At 38.3% G+C, this 19128-nt stretch overlaps 1 protein-coding gene across 4 annotated transcripts in view; it reads right to left on the bottom strand.

Moving 5' to 3' along the window:
• Window positions 1–2413: 2413 nt before the first annotated feature.
• Window positions 2414–19128, bottom strand: part of LOC108750153 (probable G-protein coupled receptor CG31760) — a 240262-nt gene continuing 223547 nt past the window's right edge. For 3 of the 4 annotated variants that reach the window (XM_018489417.1, XM_018489420.1, XM_018489419.1), the window contains 2 exons: window positions 2740–2961; window positions 2414–2648 (listed from right to left, as the gene is read on the bottom strand). In XM_018489417.1, coding sequence (XP_018344919.1) covers window positions 2761–2961 — 201 coding nt within the window. In that variant the 3' untranslated portion in view covers window positions 2414–2648; window positions 2740–2760. The remainder of the gene's footprint in view (window positions 2649–2739; window positions 2962–19128) is intronic. The other variant, XM_018489418.1, reaches the window with a different exon arrangement.

Raw genomic sequence — 19128 nt, 5'->3', positions numbered from 1 at the left:
CACGCACGCACGCACGCACGCACGCACGCACGCACGCACACATCAGAGAGAGTCATTAAATACTATGGAAATAACGACATTCGACCGAGAGTCATATATTTCGAATCAAAAAGCCTGTATTTTTGCATGTAAAATCTGGACCTTTCAAGGCTTGTAGCGCGGAAACGGCTCATAGGATTAAGTTATGCCCATTAAGATATTTGTTCAAAATAAAGAGGACTACACATATCTAAAAATTAACCAAATTGGCAGAAAGACATTTTCCCATAAGATTAGTGCGAAGTTCTTTTAATGGTATCACAAACCGACCTTTTCAGGAAGATTTCCAAATTTTTTTTCAAATCATCCTATCTCTCAAAAAAGAGGAGTAATTAAGAAGTTAATTTAGAAGAATTTTTTTACTCTTTAATTCCGAATATCATACAAAAAATTTAACACTGATAATTGAAATACTATTACAGAATGATTAACCTCTTATATTTATTTTTAATACAATAAACAACAAAGTCAAAAGCATTCTACAAAAAAAAAATAGTATCGCATAATAATTCGTAGGAGAAAGATGAATTTATAGTGATTCCATTGTGGTTCACGGTCCCTTTTATTCCATCTTTGACAGAAAAATTCAATAAATTTAATAGGGATGACATCAAGGTATCTTTTTTAGAGTTTTAATAAATTACAAAAATATATTAAAGTACATAAAGACCCTCGACCTTATCTTTCCAAAAATGACGTATTCTATAAGATAAAAAAAAAAGTCTTAATCTACAAACGATACTGAGGGCCTCTACAAGATCTACATACTGATAATAAACAAAATCTGACAGTGCAATATTAAATTTTTTTTAAATATATTATTATTCCTCAGTCAGTGTTTGTGTGTCTGTCGACAATATAACATATATTTTTATCTCGATACTTATTTTAAATACATTTATATATAAATAATAATTTTAATTTTATACACTATTAATTTTATATCGTGACTAACTCTTTTCTATATTGTTCTTTTCTATTGTGATATCGCTATTTTATTATTCTATTATAAATCACGCTGACACTTAATATAAATTGTCGAACATATTCTCGACACGCGAAACATAACTATATGGCCAGTTCGGTAAATTTTTTTCTATCAGAATAATGTTTGCTTAATTTTTATCATCGTACAATCTATTTATTTTATTTCTAATTTGACTTTTTACCAGAATATCGGAAAATTTTAAACGACCTGTCGTCCAGCCACTTGCGAGCAATTTCCGTCTCTTTGTGAAACATTTCTCTGATCTTCATTACTATGTATATAATATCATCTATCTCTTCGACTGCATTTTACCATGGTAATATCACTCGTATATATAGAATTTTTCTTTCGGATATCTGAAGAGAGCTCAATTGAGACACTGAAAAATGTAATATATGTATATTTGATTTTTAATTCATTTCAGAATATTATATTATATATATTTCTCGTTTGAATTTTTCATGTTTTGAAATAATTCTTTATATTTGATTCTTATACGAGTATATCCTATATATTGTTTATATTGTTTTCAAAATTAAGAATCCTTTGTTCTTGTTAAAATTTTTTGAAATATATAATTGTTGAGGTTTTAAAAACATCTCACACGAATAATTATGTAAAAAAAGTTACGGCAGGACCAGTGTTAATAACATTCCTATTCTTTGAATACAATTTTTTTCGTAGTTTGCCATTACGTTAGCGATACGTCATTTGAGCGTTGAAAAATGTTCACATTTGAAGAAATAAGATATTAATGTATGATAAAATTCTACTCTTTCAACAATCGTGTTGTTATAAAAACGAACAAAAATACAAAATATTCGCCGTCGCTGTCATCTTTTTTTGTACGAGGGTCGTTCGAAAAGTCCGTGCAAAGTCACTGCTGATGGCACTACTGGCGCGTATCAAGGTTAGATTTAGTTAGTAGCATCTCTTGGAGGAACACACACCAAGTTACAGCCAGATCGGTCTATTTGTTTGTGTTTGGCATTCATTTGAATCGAGGAAGTCGAGTGATTTTCAATAACGCACCAGCTCACACCTCAGCAGTTGTGGTCGCAAAATTAATGGAATTAGGGTTCCAACTCGTCTCACATCCCCCCTATTCTCCAGACTTGGCTCCCTCGGACTACTATTTGTTCCCCAATATGAAGAAATGGCTGGCGGGAAAAAGATTTTATGGAAACGAGGACGTGATTGCAGAAACAAACCCCCCTCGACTTCCTCGATTCAAATGAATGCCAAACACAAACAAATAGACCGATCTGGCTGTAACTTGGTGTGTGTTCCTCCAAGAGATGCTACTAACTAAATCTAACCTTGATACGCGCCAGTAGTGCCATCAGCAGTGACTTTGCACGGACTTTTCGAACGACCCTCGTATGTCTGAGGTTCATTAAAGATTTTAACTTCAAGAGCTATATCGTACATCTAATAATTACGAAGATATCGCTATCACACATTGATCGCTATGAGTTTGATCTGTTTCATATAAATACAGGCAGTCTCCTATCTTTTAAAGGATACAACTTGAGTCTTTAAAATCTTTTTTCTCTCTTTTCTTTCGGTTTCTTCGTGTCTTCTTGCTTTCAACGGGACACTGTTTTTGTCACAACCATACCTGCCAACAGAAAAACATAATTATGACAGAATAGGTTAATTTAGATCGATTCCTATGTGATTAATGTATAAGATTAAACAGAATTCTTTACCTCCTCGCTATTGACCACTAGTCAAACCTTCTCGCTGCTCGATCTCGGTTTTTCCTGTTCCTTATCTTTATTCCGTTCTTTTTCGCGTTCTTTTTCCCTCTCCGCTTTTCTCTCTTTTAGCATCTCCGACCTACGCGCTCTATGCAGACTTCCGGACGGAAAAGTTGAATCCTCGACGGCCGCAGCCGCAGCTGCCGTTGCATCTCGTTCCACTGCCGTCTGCTCAATAAATAAAAAAATAAAAACAAAATTAAATTGCAGTTTGCGGTTATTTTTCACTTACGTCGCAATATGTTTTAATCTGTCACCATCATGTATTGTACTTATTATTATCTTTCTTCTAATTTAAGGATGTATTTAGTTTTGCATATGTTCACTTGTTATCTTGTCTTTTATTGTAATTAAGGCTGTATTCAGTTTTGTATATTTATTTATTAGTACTGACTTTTTAACATCTATTGATATATCTTGTTACTTTCTTTAGAGTAGGCGTTAGAGTAGCAGATTTGCTGGAGCCTCACCATTTGTGCATATGTATTATATTTTATTTTATATGTTTGTTTTAGTTTTTTTTTTCTGTAACCATAATTTTGTACACATTGCACAATAAATAAATAAATAAATTATTCCAATTTATTTCCCAAGACGTTTTCTCATACGATTACAGATACAAGAAAAGGATTGATTCGTATTCGGGTCAACTGTGACATATCTACATTCTTATCCACACTTACACGTTTATACAGTCTGATAAGAGATTATCTCGATTTGTACAAGTTAGTGAAAATCTTTGCTATCAGTAAAAGTTCACAGCATAAGATGTAAATTAAGAAAAAAAGAAAGACCGCATAAGTTTCAAGAAGTTTAAGTAGGGATACTAGGCCGGACAAGGGGGTAACTTAACGTAATCCTGGGACAGAGTTCTTGAAATCATTATAAAATTCATATGAAATCTCTATGTATAATTCGATAATTATTGGGTGGTCCGGAAAGTCCGTGCGGATTTTACAATGAAAAATTGTATATACGATACCTTCGTCAAAAATGAACGAAATTTAAATTTAAAAAAAGGGTTTTAAAGCTTGAAATCTCTACTTTTAAAAGCTTATCACATTTTTTAAGTTTATATGAGTTTGATAATTTTTACATACCAAAAACTACGAGCTGAAAAAGATAAAAAATTTTCTTTTCACTTTGGGGGTCTCTCACGTGCCCAAAAAAAATTTACGAAAATTTTCGACTACCCATCGTGAAAACTTAAAGCTTTCCCTACAAAATCATTTTTTAAAAATGTTCCTATAATTTTTTGTTTCTGAGTTATTCGCGAGTTAAGTAAAGAAGCATTCTGATTTCGATTGCTCATAACTCCGATAAAAATCATCATATCGCAATTTAAAAAACAGATTCTTAAAGCTGAAACTTTGCTCTAGCGAATGATATAATCGTAACGAAAATTTCGCAACAAATAAAAAAACTTTTGAAAAATCAATGAAAAAATCCGCACGGACTTTCCGGACCACCCAATACATATGCAACTACGAGGAATCATTGCATAATATTAAATAAAATCATATTTTACCAAATGACTTCATATGTAATAAAAAAATTATTTGTCAGACGAAATCATATAAAATTACATGAAATCATGTAATCTGTCGGACAATATTTCAGCTAGTGGTTACCCCCTCGAGGCCGGTTCTAACTGTGGTCCTCTGAGTGGGGCGTGGGGCGCAGGGGAAAGGACAGCGCGGGGAAGATCCTCGGTTGGCAGCATCGCTATTTATATAAATACATAGGACCCCGGTTGATAGATTACGTAAATATGGTACGTGTGATGACATTCCGCTAAGCGTTCCGTATTATTTTCATCCCCGCCGCCGCCCACTGCCTTCTCCAAAAATGCATTGATAACAAAGGCTTGCATACACTTACTGCATATGGTATACTTATCATCTCTCTTCTTCTTATGTTTCGTTATCTTTCCCGCCGCGTTATCACTCCCGTTGTATCTTCTTCTCGCACGCAAAAATATTTTATCATACGTTTTCTATTTAATGATTTAAATAGAGAGAACGCTTAATAGGGTCGTGACCGTCTGTCGCAGTACCGTCGAGTGCGAAGATGCTAGCGGCGCGCGTAATATGATAGCGCTGCGATAATAAGAAAGGAATGAATAATGTCATACATCTAATGTATGTTTATAGTTTAAATATACTTTTACTTTTATATATAACGTAATTTTACAATATATAGTTCTTACAAGATTTATAAGCAGAAACTTTAATTTAATTTAATTTCGTTAATTTTAAATCGAATTTTTAGTATCTGCTTCCGATTAGCAATAAAATGTATATTTACTTTTCACACTGTTTATAATTATTACAAACTCCACAGTTCTTTTCTTCGACTGAAAACTTTCGTTATCACCATAAAAATTATTAACAAGTAATACCGGTAGATCATCTGTTTCTACCACGAGAAGTTACAATAGCGACGAGCCGAATAACATTTATCTTTTTGAACTAATAATCCATTCGGGACGGAGTCGTTGGATTGGATATTTGAACCAAGTGCCGAATAGGCGAACTTTATCCCAAGGAACAGGAAGAATAAATAGATTAAGAATTATAAAACAGCAGTTGTCTGTAATAAATGACACATGTGGCTCTAAACTATTGGACATCCGGCAAATGGTCGATGACGAAAGTTGTCTTAGACACATACTCCTGTATCTCATTTCACAACCGATATCCTTAATCCTAATCCTAGATTAGGTACACGTGTGCTCTGCACTCGGCACCACTAACTCGCCAATATAAAAAGAGGCCCTCCACGAAGAACGTGCAGTCAGAAGTCAGAAGTCAGAAGTCAGAACTCAGAAATCAGCAATCAGTAGTCATCAGTCACTTTTCAAGCAATCGTCAGTTATTAGTTGCCAGTTCTTAATTATTAGTTGTCAGTCGTTAGTTTTTCCAAACGAAACCCTGCCGGTTTGCGACTAGACGCAGTTCTCGCTCGAACTCCATCTCCTTTGGACCTTAAACAAGAGTGACTCGACCGGAGCCTCCGCATCCGAGTGGGAACCCTCCGTGGAGTGCTGGGACCAAAAATTTTCGGCCGTTAGATCCATCCATATCCGCAGAACAATAGTAAGTCCCATTCACGCACGCACGCACGCATGCACGCACAATGTAAATGCGCCTATTGTTATATAACCGCCTGTTATTCGTATCTTTTGATAAGCAACAATAAATAATGTTAGTAATTATTCTTCTCACCCTCGTTCACTTTTGAAACCCTCCCCCATTAAACCCCCGTAATCATTAAAACCTTGCCCTAACAAGCTCGCACGTGGTCCATTCCCGAGTTAAAGGGATTTCCTTGATTCGAAATTCGGTCCGACGATCGCACCGCTTATAGGAAACAGATGTCATAGCGTCTTTACGAGACGTTGACCCATATTCCGAAGTGAGCAATAAAAAGGGTGCGTTCGACTCGCAGTATTTGCTTCTGGGTGGATACCTGCGAAACAAGAGTCTGACCGTCCTTCCACACTCCTTTCTATTCCCTTCTCTCTTTAAATCCATTTTCCTGAATTTGGACGTAACACAATATTATCTAAAGCATAAACTATTAACTCACTTTATATTTGATTTTTTAATATAAATTTTGCGCAAAAAATCTACAGCATCACATTTATCGATGACACAATTTTCATTTAAAAGTATTACAAAATATTCTAATTTTTCATTGACAATATACTAGCATAATTCAGAATATACGTTCTCGATGCAATGTTCGAGTTCGAAAATGAAGAGCACGATTGACGACTTCATACACAGACATGTATCGCGCAGTGTTAATTTGACCATATTCACATCACGCATATTTACTATTTCCATCACAAGATTTTGGATCGATAATGAAGATGGTGCTATTGATTGCACGAATCGGTCAATATTCGCACGTTTTTTGATGAAAGCCCACATTGCACGAGGCAAGATTATGTTGTTACCTTGGTTGTCGCCAATTGCAATTTCCACAAAAGACACAAGTCCCGTGACGATTCCGACATCCAGGTATATACGTATAAGCTGAAGAAGTTAGTGTAAATCTTGTTTCCAATATACGAGGGTTTATTACAATAAGATGCTCTGCAAAAGAAAGTATAATATGTATATACATATATATAAATTGCAGACACATCTGTCCGCAGAAGCTCTGATCGTACGTCTGATAGGACATGCGATTGTACTCTATCGTCGTAGTGCCGTTCCTGAAATATCGCACCAGATCCTTGGGCAGTCAAAAATTACCGAAATTGTCAAAGTACATGACGCGGTTGATTCTCTTCGCGTATGTTACCCAGTGAGTATCAGGCCCCGCCACATCGCCCAGATTCACGCTACACCGTTTTCGTTTCGGCGCGCACCGTTCATCGGTAACGCGTTACGCATGAAAACGTAAAACGTAACTCTAAAGTATAGTACGTCTCGCGAGCTCATTGAATTGCACATTGGTAGTTGCACCAGATGACATTTTTATCGTTTCTTTGGCGTTTTTTTTCTTTGCAGCTACGCCCTGTCCGCGTTTGTACGAGCCGAGATACAGTCCGCGTTCGTATTTGTACGAAGCGAAATACAATTCACGACCTGTTTCATCGCGCGATCGTAGCGTTGCAGCTCTTCAAGCTAATGTCGTGCGGTTTTACCGTCGTTTACCGCTTTCGCCACGCTGGCCGCTTTGCCGAGCGCGCCCAACATTGGCAGAAACGGTAACGCATCGTCTCGTTTTGCCGTCGAAATGTCCGCTTTTTCTTCGCCATTTTCCTCGCCGTTTTCTTCTTCGGTTTCGTGCCCGATCTTGGTCTTGGTTTTTATCGCTGCCCAGATGGCAGCAGCGGCGGCTCTCTCGCTTTCACGGCTAGTACCTTGTCCGCCTATCGATCGGTGAGATCGTTGCTCCAAGAATACGCAATGTGTTCTCGGCACGCCGCGTGGATTTATGTCTGCGTCACTTCTGGCTAATCGCTTCGTAAGCCGAGTGCCTGGGCCGCAAAACTGGTAGCCAGGAATATATACAATAACTTGAAAGGAAGTGCGTTTATCGCTCGACTCAGCAGACCGCCGCGCGCCGCCAACATTTACTACAATCCTTTATTTTAGGTGCGGAACCGTCAATGTGCGTCCGCTGCCACGGCTGATTGTAGTGCTCGTCGCAGTGACCATAGATTCGAACCTCCGAATCTGACTTCACGTGTTCCGGAAGCTTGTCCCAGATGTGTTCGATATAATCGCCGTACACGCGTAAAAGTACAACCTTCGGTATATATTGTAACTGCTCGGCGCTCAAGTCTTGAATATCGGAAGGATAACACAACACGAGATACATTTTGCTACTGCACGATTCGCGGGTTCACGCGCCTTTAAATAGTCGTTCGAGAGCGCACAGTTCGTAGTGTGAGCATGAAATTGTGTTGCAATCGCGTCGCGAACCGCGAATCAATCCGCAAGAAACATCGCGCTCTGAAGAGTAGAATCGAGGAAGACATCGCGTTGAACGGACATTTTAAATCTCTTATCGAACCGCTGCGACTTTTTGTCGACAGCTCCGGCGTGCGCGTGGCAAACAGAGAATCGCGCGACGAAAATGCAGCGACTACCTCTAAACGTGAGAAGAAGGAGACAGAGGAACAAGAGGAGGGAGAAGACGCGAGCGAGACGTTCGAGCATTCTATGACTCTGCATAAATACAATGATCAATCGCACGATCGTGCACAACCGATAACGTTCACCCCGCGTGTCAAAATCGTACTGAAGATAGAGTCGTTGGAGGACGTTTTTGAAACAACGGAAGATTCGCTAACGACAAAGATTCAAAATCAGCTGCAAATATTGGAAGGTCGAAAGGAGTTACGAACCGGCTTGGGCTCGCTGGGTCAAAATTACGTCGAAGCTGTCCTGAGTGGAGCGCAAGATAAAGAGAGTGGTATAGATCACGTGTACGGCGTTTACATACACAAAGATGGGCTGATATCTAGCAATAAACGTTTTTTCAAACATGTAATTGCGCCGTTGATGTCGATCACACACAAGAAACAGAAGAAGAAATTTGGAACAGGTCTCTGTCTCACAATGACATTGAACGACAATATATGATCGATTACGTGCACTGGAATGATCCCAACGAGCTGGTGGATTGTCTACGATGCTCGACGCTTCGCACCGAGCAGGCAACAACGCTCATGACAACAAGATGCTGTCGATCATCGAGGAACTTTGGGAAGCCGGTCTTATTATAAATGAAATCGCGTATTCATAAAAGAAGTCAGTCGAATGACACCAGCGAGAAAAAATACAATATTTTTTTGTACTTATGTATTACGCGTCGAATCATGAGAAAGAGATGAAAAGAGAAAACCAATCAAAACTCCTTATATATCGAAGAACTGGAAAGGATACGGGCAGTAGGAGTCAAGCGTAGAAGATGTCGCGCAAATAATATATCTATGAAGTGTGAAACTTCTTTATTAACTAAAATGCGCTTACGTTTCGGCTCACTTTTGAGCCCTTCTCAGAGACAACACAAACTAACACATAAACTGTGAATAAAAATTATCCTGTCATGGTGAGCTCCCCTACCCCGAGAATTTAAATGCCAGAATTAAACCCAAAAAGAATGAAAGAAAAAGAAAAAGAAAAAAGAACGAAAAAATATATTGTATATAAGTAAAATGGAAATATATATAATAATGGAAATAATGGAAATATCGAAATAGAAAATAATGAAAAACTTATTTATCAAAAATCTTAAGATTATAATTAAATACGACCGCGTGACAAGAAGTCGAATGTTGTTTATAAGATCTTGTGTAAGAGTTGCGATGCAAGTAATGTGGGACAGATGTGTAGACAGCTAAAGTCAAGAATCACGAAGCATAAGAACCACATCAGATAGAACACCTCTACTTGTAATGTCATAACGGAGTATCGGTTACAAGAAGGCCATGATTTCGATTGGGACAATGTTACAATACTGGACGAGGAGCTTCACTACAGAAAGAGATTAATTTCGGAGATGATATTGATCAGAAGACAGACGCATGGACTCAACTTGCAGACGGATATGGAGAGGCTTCCCAAGGCCCGATTATACTCGTAGATAAGCTATAAAGACTTGTGTTGTTGTCACATCTAGTTATTCAGTGTCGTTCGTGCGCAGTAATTAATGAGTCTTTCTGGCGTGATTTTTTATTACTTTCCAACTTTTATTTTCATGGAATTGATTAACGTTCCAATGCAAAATTTTTCATTTGTTAGCTTCAATAATACTAGTTAAAACTAAAAGTGACTCACTGTGTCTGACACTGATTGACCAAAAAATGTCGAGAACCGATTTTTGAATCATTCATAGTAATGTTCGCGATATAGTTTGTGATTTGTGATCAGGGTGAGCGTCCTTATTTTCGAGATATTTAATTATAATCTTAAGATTTTTGATAAATTAGTTTTTCATTTTTTCTATTTCGATATTTCCATTTTTTTTCCATCTTTTTTCTTTTTTCTTTTTCTTTCATTCTTTTTGAGTTTAATTCTGGCATTTAAATTCTTAGGGTAGTAGAGCTCACCATGACAGGATAATTTTTATTCACAGTTTATGTATGTATTAGTTGTCTCTGAGAAGGGCTCAAAAGTGAGCCGAAACATGTAAACGCGTTTTAGTTAATAAAGAAGTTTCACACTTCATAGATATATTATTTGCGCGACGTCTTCTGCGCTTGACTCCTACTGCCCGTATCCTTTCTAGTTCTTTGAAAAGAGAAATGTTAGTTCCGAGAGATGTCGACTCGTCGAGGAATTGCATGCTTCTGCGAAAAGAAATTTTCCGCAAAGGCGCGTCATAATCCGGGAATATGACGATCTGTGGCAGACTGATATCGTTGAGATGCACCCGTATTCGGACTTCAACAGAGGCCTTCACTCACCGTCATCAATTGCTGTTGAGCAAGTACGCGTGAGTCGTACCACTCAAGAGCAAGGGTGGAAGCGAGACGGCTTACGCTATCGCTGAGATCGTTCGAGAGAGTGGAAAATGTCCGAAAAATTTGCAAACGAATATGGGGAAAGAGTTTTACAACGCTGATGTGTAGAAAATCTTGAAAAAAGCACAACGTTAATCCACTATTCCACGTATTTGTTGAAAGCGTCAGTGGTCGAACGGTTCAATCGCAAAAACGATATGTGGAAGACGTTTACACTCAACAGCAATTACAAGTGGTGGACAAGCTGCCGCGTCTCGTATCAGATTACAACGCGCGCAAGCACTATCGGCATGCGACTCGCCGACGTAACTTCCGCGGTCATCGAAAGGCTCTCTTGGGCACAATATACAGTGCGATAAAGATCGCGGATTTTGCAAAATTTAAAGTAGGCAATTCGTTACGCGTGAGCAGGTACAAGACGATTTTTGTGAAGGGTTACACGCCAAATTAGACCGCTGAGGTATTTACGATCGTTAAGATGCAGCGTACCAATTCCGTAATCTATTTACTCGAAGACCATCGCGGAAAATCCGTCGCTGGAGCGTTCTACGAGTACGAGTTGCATCGCGCTACTCATCCGGACATGGAGAAAGTATTACGCAGGAAAGGAGACAAAATGTACGTCAAGTGGTTGGAATTCGATGGATCGCACAATTCATGGATACACAAAACAATGTTATTTGATAAAATTTACTCATATATATTTTGTATAGATGTAACAAATTAACAATATAAGTATATAAACGTGTAAAATATATTTTGTATTATCCCTTCCATCTTCGATTTGGAGTATACAAATATAAAATACGTATATAATTGTATATAAATATACAATACATGAAATAATAGTAATACATAATAAATAGTATTACATGAAACAAAATAGTAATACTTATATAAATGTAAAAAACATGCATGATGACGTGTAAATTATAATAGTACATAATAGTACAGAGTATAAAAATATTTAAAAAATGTAGAAAAACATACATAAAGTAAAAAGAAATTATAATAATACATAAAGTATAATAATATTAGATCAATTAGAAAGTTCCGTTCATTTTTTTGCAAAAAGTATGGTTTTATTTCAATTTTTTTAAAAAACAAAATGGAAAAATACCTCAATCAAAATATTGTCCATCGTTAACGATGACTTTTTCTCATCTTTCGGGCAGTAAGCGAATTCCGCGGCGAAAGAATAACTCATCTTTGGAGGCTATTCGGAGATCCATTTTTCTTTATAAGAATTGAAGTATTCCTCTGCAAGTGCATCGATCGAAACAAGTTATAGTCGGAAAGGGCACAGTCTGGTTAATAAGCTGCTTGGGGTAGCACTTCCCAGCGAAGTGTTTTTAATGTTTCCTTGACAAGTTTTGTGACTTAAGGCCGAGCGTTGTCATGAAACAAAATCGCTTTATGCTGTCTCGTTTCATATTCTGGTCGTTTTCCGTGCAAAGCTCGACTCAAATGGATAATTTGTTCTCGGTAGAGATCCCCTGTGACTGTTTGACCAGATTTCAACAGCTCGTGGTACACTACACCCTTTTGATCCCACCAAATACAGAACATTACCTTCTTTTCGTGGATATTCCGCTTTGGCGCCTATGTCGATGGTTGGCCTGGATCGCAAATGACTTTTCAGCGTTTGGGGTTATCGAAATAGATCCACTTTTCATCGCCAGTCACAATTCGGTGGAAAAACCCCTTCCTTTGTTGCCTAGCAAGCAGAATTTCGCAGATGGTTTTTCTCCTTTTAATGTCTCTTGGCTTCAGTTCATATGGGACCTATCTTCCTTCCTTGTAGATCTTTCCCAAGGCTTTAAAACGAACGGAAATAACAGATTGAGCACAATTTAATGTTTCTGCAAGTTGTTTTTGCGTTTGATATGAGTCTTCATCCACCAATGCCTGCAATTCTTCGTCTTCAAATTCTCTTGGCCGTCCACATCAAAATCATCTTTTAAAGCGTCGAAACCATTCTTTACATGTTTTGTCGGAAGGAGCATTATCATCATAAATTTCTACAAGCATTCGAGCTTCAGCTGCAGTTTTCTTCCATTTGAAGCAAAAGATTAACACTTTGTGCAAATGACGCTTATTTGGCTCAAATTTCGATGCAGTAAATAGCAATGTTATTGATGCAAACGTATACTTTTATATACTAAATTTTATTGACAGATGGTAAAACTAAAAAATTAAGCTTGATTTAGATATTAGAGTTATCAACAGTTCTAGCTACAGCTATTCACCGCTAAACGGACAGAACTTTCTAATTGACTTAATAATACAATAATACATATATACACTGTATGAAAATATAAAAAATGTAATAGTATAAAAAAACATAATAGTATAAATGTGTGTGTGTGTGTGTGTGTGTGTGTGTTTTGATACATACGAGTATATATATATTATATATAATATATTATTATACAAAGGTATCCGACAATGCCCCCACGGTAACGTCTCCGTCGAATCCGGTACGACGTATCGTTTGTCGTTGTATGGACTCAGAGCGATTTTTGATTCGGATATCGTGTACGCCTTGTGCAGTTTAGATAATATACACGATTGGCGACGAGTCATTTCAATCTCTTCGTTCAAACATCGCGTTCAATCGTCGAACTTTATCATTCACGCTACGACGATACTTTTTACTTTCGCCTTTTTAATCTCCTTCTTACCATTCACTCTCACCGCGTACATCTTCTCCCTGAGATCTACAAATTCGGTCATCATCGCACCGTTTTTTTGTCCTTTATCGGATACTTTCTTATTCGCGAGAGGCATACCGTACGCGTTATCCATCGGATAATCGCTCGTGTAAAATCTAGCGATATCGTGTTTCATAGTCTCGTAAACATCCTCGCAGTATATAAGACTGTCCGTGTTGTACATAATTTTACATTTGTCGCGAAACAGTGACAACATATACTCGTGGTGAAATTCGTACAAGTAGACATTCGATATGTCAAGTATGCAACCTACGTAAATCGGCTTCTTAACCTATAGTTTGCACAGTCCGATGGCGATAAAATTTTTTGGTGGAAATTTGGCTTTGCGATCATTGCTTCCGCGCCGTACCGTCCGTTTCATTTTGTTAATAATCTTACGTCTACGTGATTTCGAACGTTTTCTATAATTTTACCGAATATCACGTTGTACATTAATTTATACAAATTTTTCTTGAAATTATTTTTTTCGGGCATTCTGAAATTTGATTGAGTTCAATAGAATTGCAAAGCCAAGCGGATTGAGTAAATTGTAACACCAATGGATTTTTGTTATGCGAAGATCGTGAATGAGTACATTGCTGCTAGTTACGATAGTGGATGACGCTAGTGGGTAACGCTGTTTATCGTGCAGCATCGCAAGCGGTTTATTCTCGCGATTGCCGATTTGTTGTGCATCGGATAGAAAGGTAGGTCAGTGTGTCGACCGTGCAGATGCTGCGGATACTCGAGATCGACCTCGAGAATATAACTAGTGGACGAATTTGAAGCGATCACGCTTACATCAAAGTTCGCAGCGTTTTCGATCCATCGAAAGTTGGCGTATGGGAATGGCTGACATGTCATCCATCCGTACAGATTATTCACGTTGCAGTACATGAGGTACCATGTCGGTTTCGATGGGTCGTACGAACACATGTACTTGTTATTAGCCTCCGCGTATACTGCGCTCGATGAACATGACCATCGATCGATGTCGGTGAGCAACTCAAATCTTACGCGCATATATTTTAGCATGGCATCCCACGTGAAACCAGACAAGGTGTAGTAATGCGCAAAATCGAGGCCGTAACTCGCGATGCAACTTTCGCGGAAATTTTTAAAAATAAGCTAATTATAAGACATCTGTTTTCAAGTATAAATCATTGTACTTGCCTAGCGTGCAAATGGAGAACCGCTGTCAGACGTTTGTGGCGTGAACATAATCGCTCTGGGATACGGTATCATCTGTCAACCGAACTGAACAATAATTCGCGGGGTAAGCGCATGTCATGTAATTTTTCGACGCAGTCAATATACTTGTAAGACACTTTTACGAGTCAGTAATTCAAAATCTTCATCTGATAGTGTTGAAAATTTGGGATGTACAATTTTTAATTTATCTTATCGAAATATGACGCCAATTTTTCTAGACTTGTACTCAGAAATTTGAAAAAATCAATAAAACGTAATTTTAAGCAATTTTTCTGAAAATTCTTTTCATTTTTGCCTTTGGTGCTATCGACATGTTTAGTTAATGAAATGAATTTTTCCTTCGTTATTGGATGGAGATCTATATTTCTGTCGTACGCGGTAGCAATTTCTTTAATTATAAAGTGCGCATCGTAGACCGATAAATTATGAAATACGACCGGAATATAAAACGAATTTTTATTATTTAGGTTACAATTTGTATGCGCTGGATCGCAGTATCTACCGGTGAGATGGCAATAATCGCGTACTCACGTATCGTCCGGCACGATTTCTCGCAGATGTGATAACGCGTCACGCTACACTTCCTATTGTTGTTTCGATAACGTTTCCATGAGGACGTTGGCGAATATAATATATTTCACGCAATGCGTCAAGTTTTCGAGTTGTCGCGCGAACCACGTGACGCAATCTATATCGCGACGGAAGTCGTACTATACGACGATAACTCGTCGTCATACGAGCATCGTCCGTAACAGCCTATACTGAATATCTCGTGTTGCTGATACGCGTACGACAATGCGTCTTCCTTGTTGGGTTTTATCTTTTGAAATGTGAACGTACTCCAGGTCAGCGTAGACGATGAACGGCACTCGTTCCTGGTTGCAGTGATTGCTGAATTCTAGCCACTTGTCATTCTCGTTCGGCAGTCGGATGGCACAGTCATTCATCTTCTGACAGTCCACGTCACGTGTGACTGTAATTTTTCACACGAGCCAAAATAATGGAAGCACTAAATAAATAGAGAAATTATTTTTCACTATTTTTTTACATATTGTTTTTTATTGGCTTTTCTTACTATACTTACCGATCGCAGAAATATTGCTTGTTCTTTTGTCTGTTGAGTTACGAACTCACGAGGCGCGACAGGTTCTTGATCTACGGAAAGTGACCGATACCATCATTGCGTGAATCTTGCATATATAGAATGTTCACGTGCTTCTCCTTCTTATCATCGGTGAGTAGCAGAGGAAGGACCTGTTTATTTTAAATGTTGTATACATTGATCGACATCGCGTTTAAATGTTCGAATTTAGAAATGTCTTTTAAAATCATTCGAAATTTGATACCTGTGAGATTCAACACTGTCGTGTAATGCGGATATGATGATTTCCGATCCGTATTTTTTTCAACCGGGTACAGTGGCGACTACCGACCACGCGACAACGTCCGTCGTACGCACACTGATCACCGCTCATTTTGTCGCTATTTCCCGCGGCACTTTGATATGGCATCCCGCGCACATGGGATTTAGTTTGTTCACATTAATAGTCAAATTTAATATACGTGACAATGCCCACCCCCTGTCGCGTTCCTAGAACTCATCGAATGATGTCAACGTGGGCTCGATGACGTGCTGCTCGTACCATTCGTGCAAATTGATGTATCTCGATCTTCTTATTGTTTATACTCTTAATGTCACGTTTGTTGTTTGTCGCAAACTCACCGTTGAACGCGGTGTTCACTTTTACACTACCGTGTCTTTCTATAGCGTCTCGCACCCGCTCAAGCACTATTTCTCTTGCGTCTTGCAAAAATCGCCGCGGCTCGATGTAATCCGCATTGACTACAGCCCGTCAATATACGGCTTTCAAATGCGGCGTCAGTTTCTCGCTAGATAAGAGATCTTTCGTCGCGACTCGCATACTCGCCACTCGCGTACTCGCCACCACAGATTGTTTGTATCCAACAGCGAGGCGCGGATGCTTGGCACGACAAAATTCTTCGAGTCACTCGATGCACTCGTCGCATTGTTGCAGCCACGAGAAACACTCCACCAGAGTAGCGACTTGGCCGCACTGCTCCAGCTGTTCACATCTCACTTGCTCATGATTTTCTATGTTTTTTCACAATCTTTACATCACATCGCATTCTTCCACGGAGCACTTGCATGTAACTCGTTCAGATGCGTTGCAGTCCCGCGATATATCTAAAATGTCATAACGTTCTAACGCCTTGTCATTATGTTTGTTTGCAAAAGTACACTGTCCACACTCAAAGCATTAATCGTCGCATCTATCTAAAAACATTTTTAGTGTAGGATTCTTATTGCAATCTCGAAACTTCATCCATTATATCAATAATCAGCAGTTTGACGCACTTTTCACTACCCGCGGGAATCTTAATGCACATGCACTAACGCTGACTTTTATCTGCGATTTTCTTTGCCCAATAATAATCATTCTTTATTACATTGACATTTCTATTCTACCAATGTCTCTTTTTATATTCATCGTCTTCATAACATTTGTCTTCTAACCGTGGGTACACTTTCTATCGCGCGAGTAAAAACCAGTCAGAAACGGGCTCTCTGATAACTATTCCATCTTTCTCACCACGTATACCTAATTTTCGATCGCGTAGGAATTGCGATATTCGTACACCTATGTCTCTCTTTTGCGAATTACTGAGAACATACAGCACATCATCTGTATTACAGTCTTCCCACATATTTTCCAGCATCGTCTCGCTCACAATACTATTCACAATAGTTTTTTTCAAGGTGTGCAGAGTGGGCACTTGCTGCACGGAAATATAGTGTACATAACACTGGCACACTTGGCATTCTGCAATTCGTGCAAGACCGATTGCCTAGCGCATTAATATAATCGATATCGTGTTTCCTTATAAGATATATTTCCATCGGTGTTAGTCAAACGGATCATACATGCTGCACATACAGTTACAGCATCACCCGTTGTATAGTAGCATTGGATCATGCAATATTTAGTACGGCTGTTCAGTGCACGGATTTCTAGAAACGGCACAAATTTCTCTGCGTGATCCGTATCGTCGGATAACACTTCTTCGTCGGAATTTTGGTTTATTATTTCCTCAAAATCTACTTCCATTTCTTCGAACACTTCGAATACTTTGTCTCTAATATTCGCGAACTGTTCCGGATCCATATTTCTAATATATTTGACTACGTTGGCTATGTTCTCAACGTTCGCACGATGGTTACTTTTTTCATTAGTCTTATTGCGACTGATTCGTTCTTCTTCCAGGACAAACTGTGGGGCTGAGCGCTTATAACCCATTATATGTCATTTGTGACTTCTTTGTTCCTTTGCTGTTATGTTTAGTTTAGCAGCCAAAAAAAACATTGGCGCTTCTCTTAACGTGTCGCGACATGTCATCGATCTAACAGTATATATAAACAGTGTATATAGCTTTTTTCATTCAATCGTAAACTTCGATTACAAGCTATAAGACATGGATCGAAAAGAATATATACGTTGAAAATTGATCGAACGCAATGGATACCGTCCTTTGTCACCAGATCCGCCAACTCCACCATCATCGAGAGAAAAAGCGAGATATTGGAAAAGTTCTGGTGAAAAAGCATTAAAATCGCCAATGTGTTCCTCATCATCAACATCATCAACGCCATCAAAATATAAGCAATAAGGTATCGCATTTAGAGTGACTAGTGCTAATGCATTTTATTCTCTGCTGAAAAAGCGAATAGTGGTCAAAAAAATTTTTCGTTTTCTTTTTCCAGAAAGCGCTGCTAGCGATGTTCGAGCCACCAATTGCATTCGAACGCTATTGATCGCGAAAAAATGTAATAAAAATAAAAAAAAATCAGTGTAATAAGTGTAATATAAAAAAAATTTTTTTTGTTTGCATTACTACATATGTACGAGGTGTGATCAAAAAGTAAGGTGACTTTTCATTTTTATAAAAAAAAAATTCATTTATTCATCCAATATTATGTTATCCCCTTCAAAATAATCCCCCTCTAATACAATGCACTTGTGCCAGCGCTTTTTCCAGTCGTCAAAACACTTCTGAAATGCACTTTTGGGTATTGCCTTGAGCTCCTCCAGCGATGCAGCCTTAATCTCCTCAATCGTCGCAAATCTTCGTCCTTTCGTGGGCCTTTTCAATTTTGGGAAAAGGAAAAAGTCGCAGGGGGCCAAGTCTGGTGAATACGGTGGCTGAGGCATGATGATAGTATTGTTTTTGGCCAAAACACTACTCACTAGTAACGACGTTTTGGAACGTAGTTTTGGAACGAATTTCGCTGACACACGTGTCATACCCAAAACATCCGTTAAAATTGATTGGCATGAGCCAAACGATATGTTAAGATCATCAGCTATTTCTCTAATCGTGATTCGACGATTTTTCAACACAATT

The sequence above is a fragment of the Trachymyrmex septentrionalis genome, unplaced genomic scaffold, assembly GCF_001594115.1.
Source record: "Trachymyrmex septentrionalis isolate Tsep2-gDNA-1 unplaced genomic scaffold, Tsep1.0 scaffold33, whole genome shotgun sequence".
In the NCBI taxonomy this organism is placed as follows: Eukaryota; Metazoa; Arthropoda; class Insecta; order Hymenoptera; family Formicidae; genus Trachymyrmex; species Trachymyrmex septentrionalis.
The sequence above is the reverse complement of the archived record's forward strand: the minus strand, read 5'-3'. Positions and strand labels throughout refer to the sequence as shown.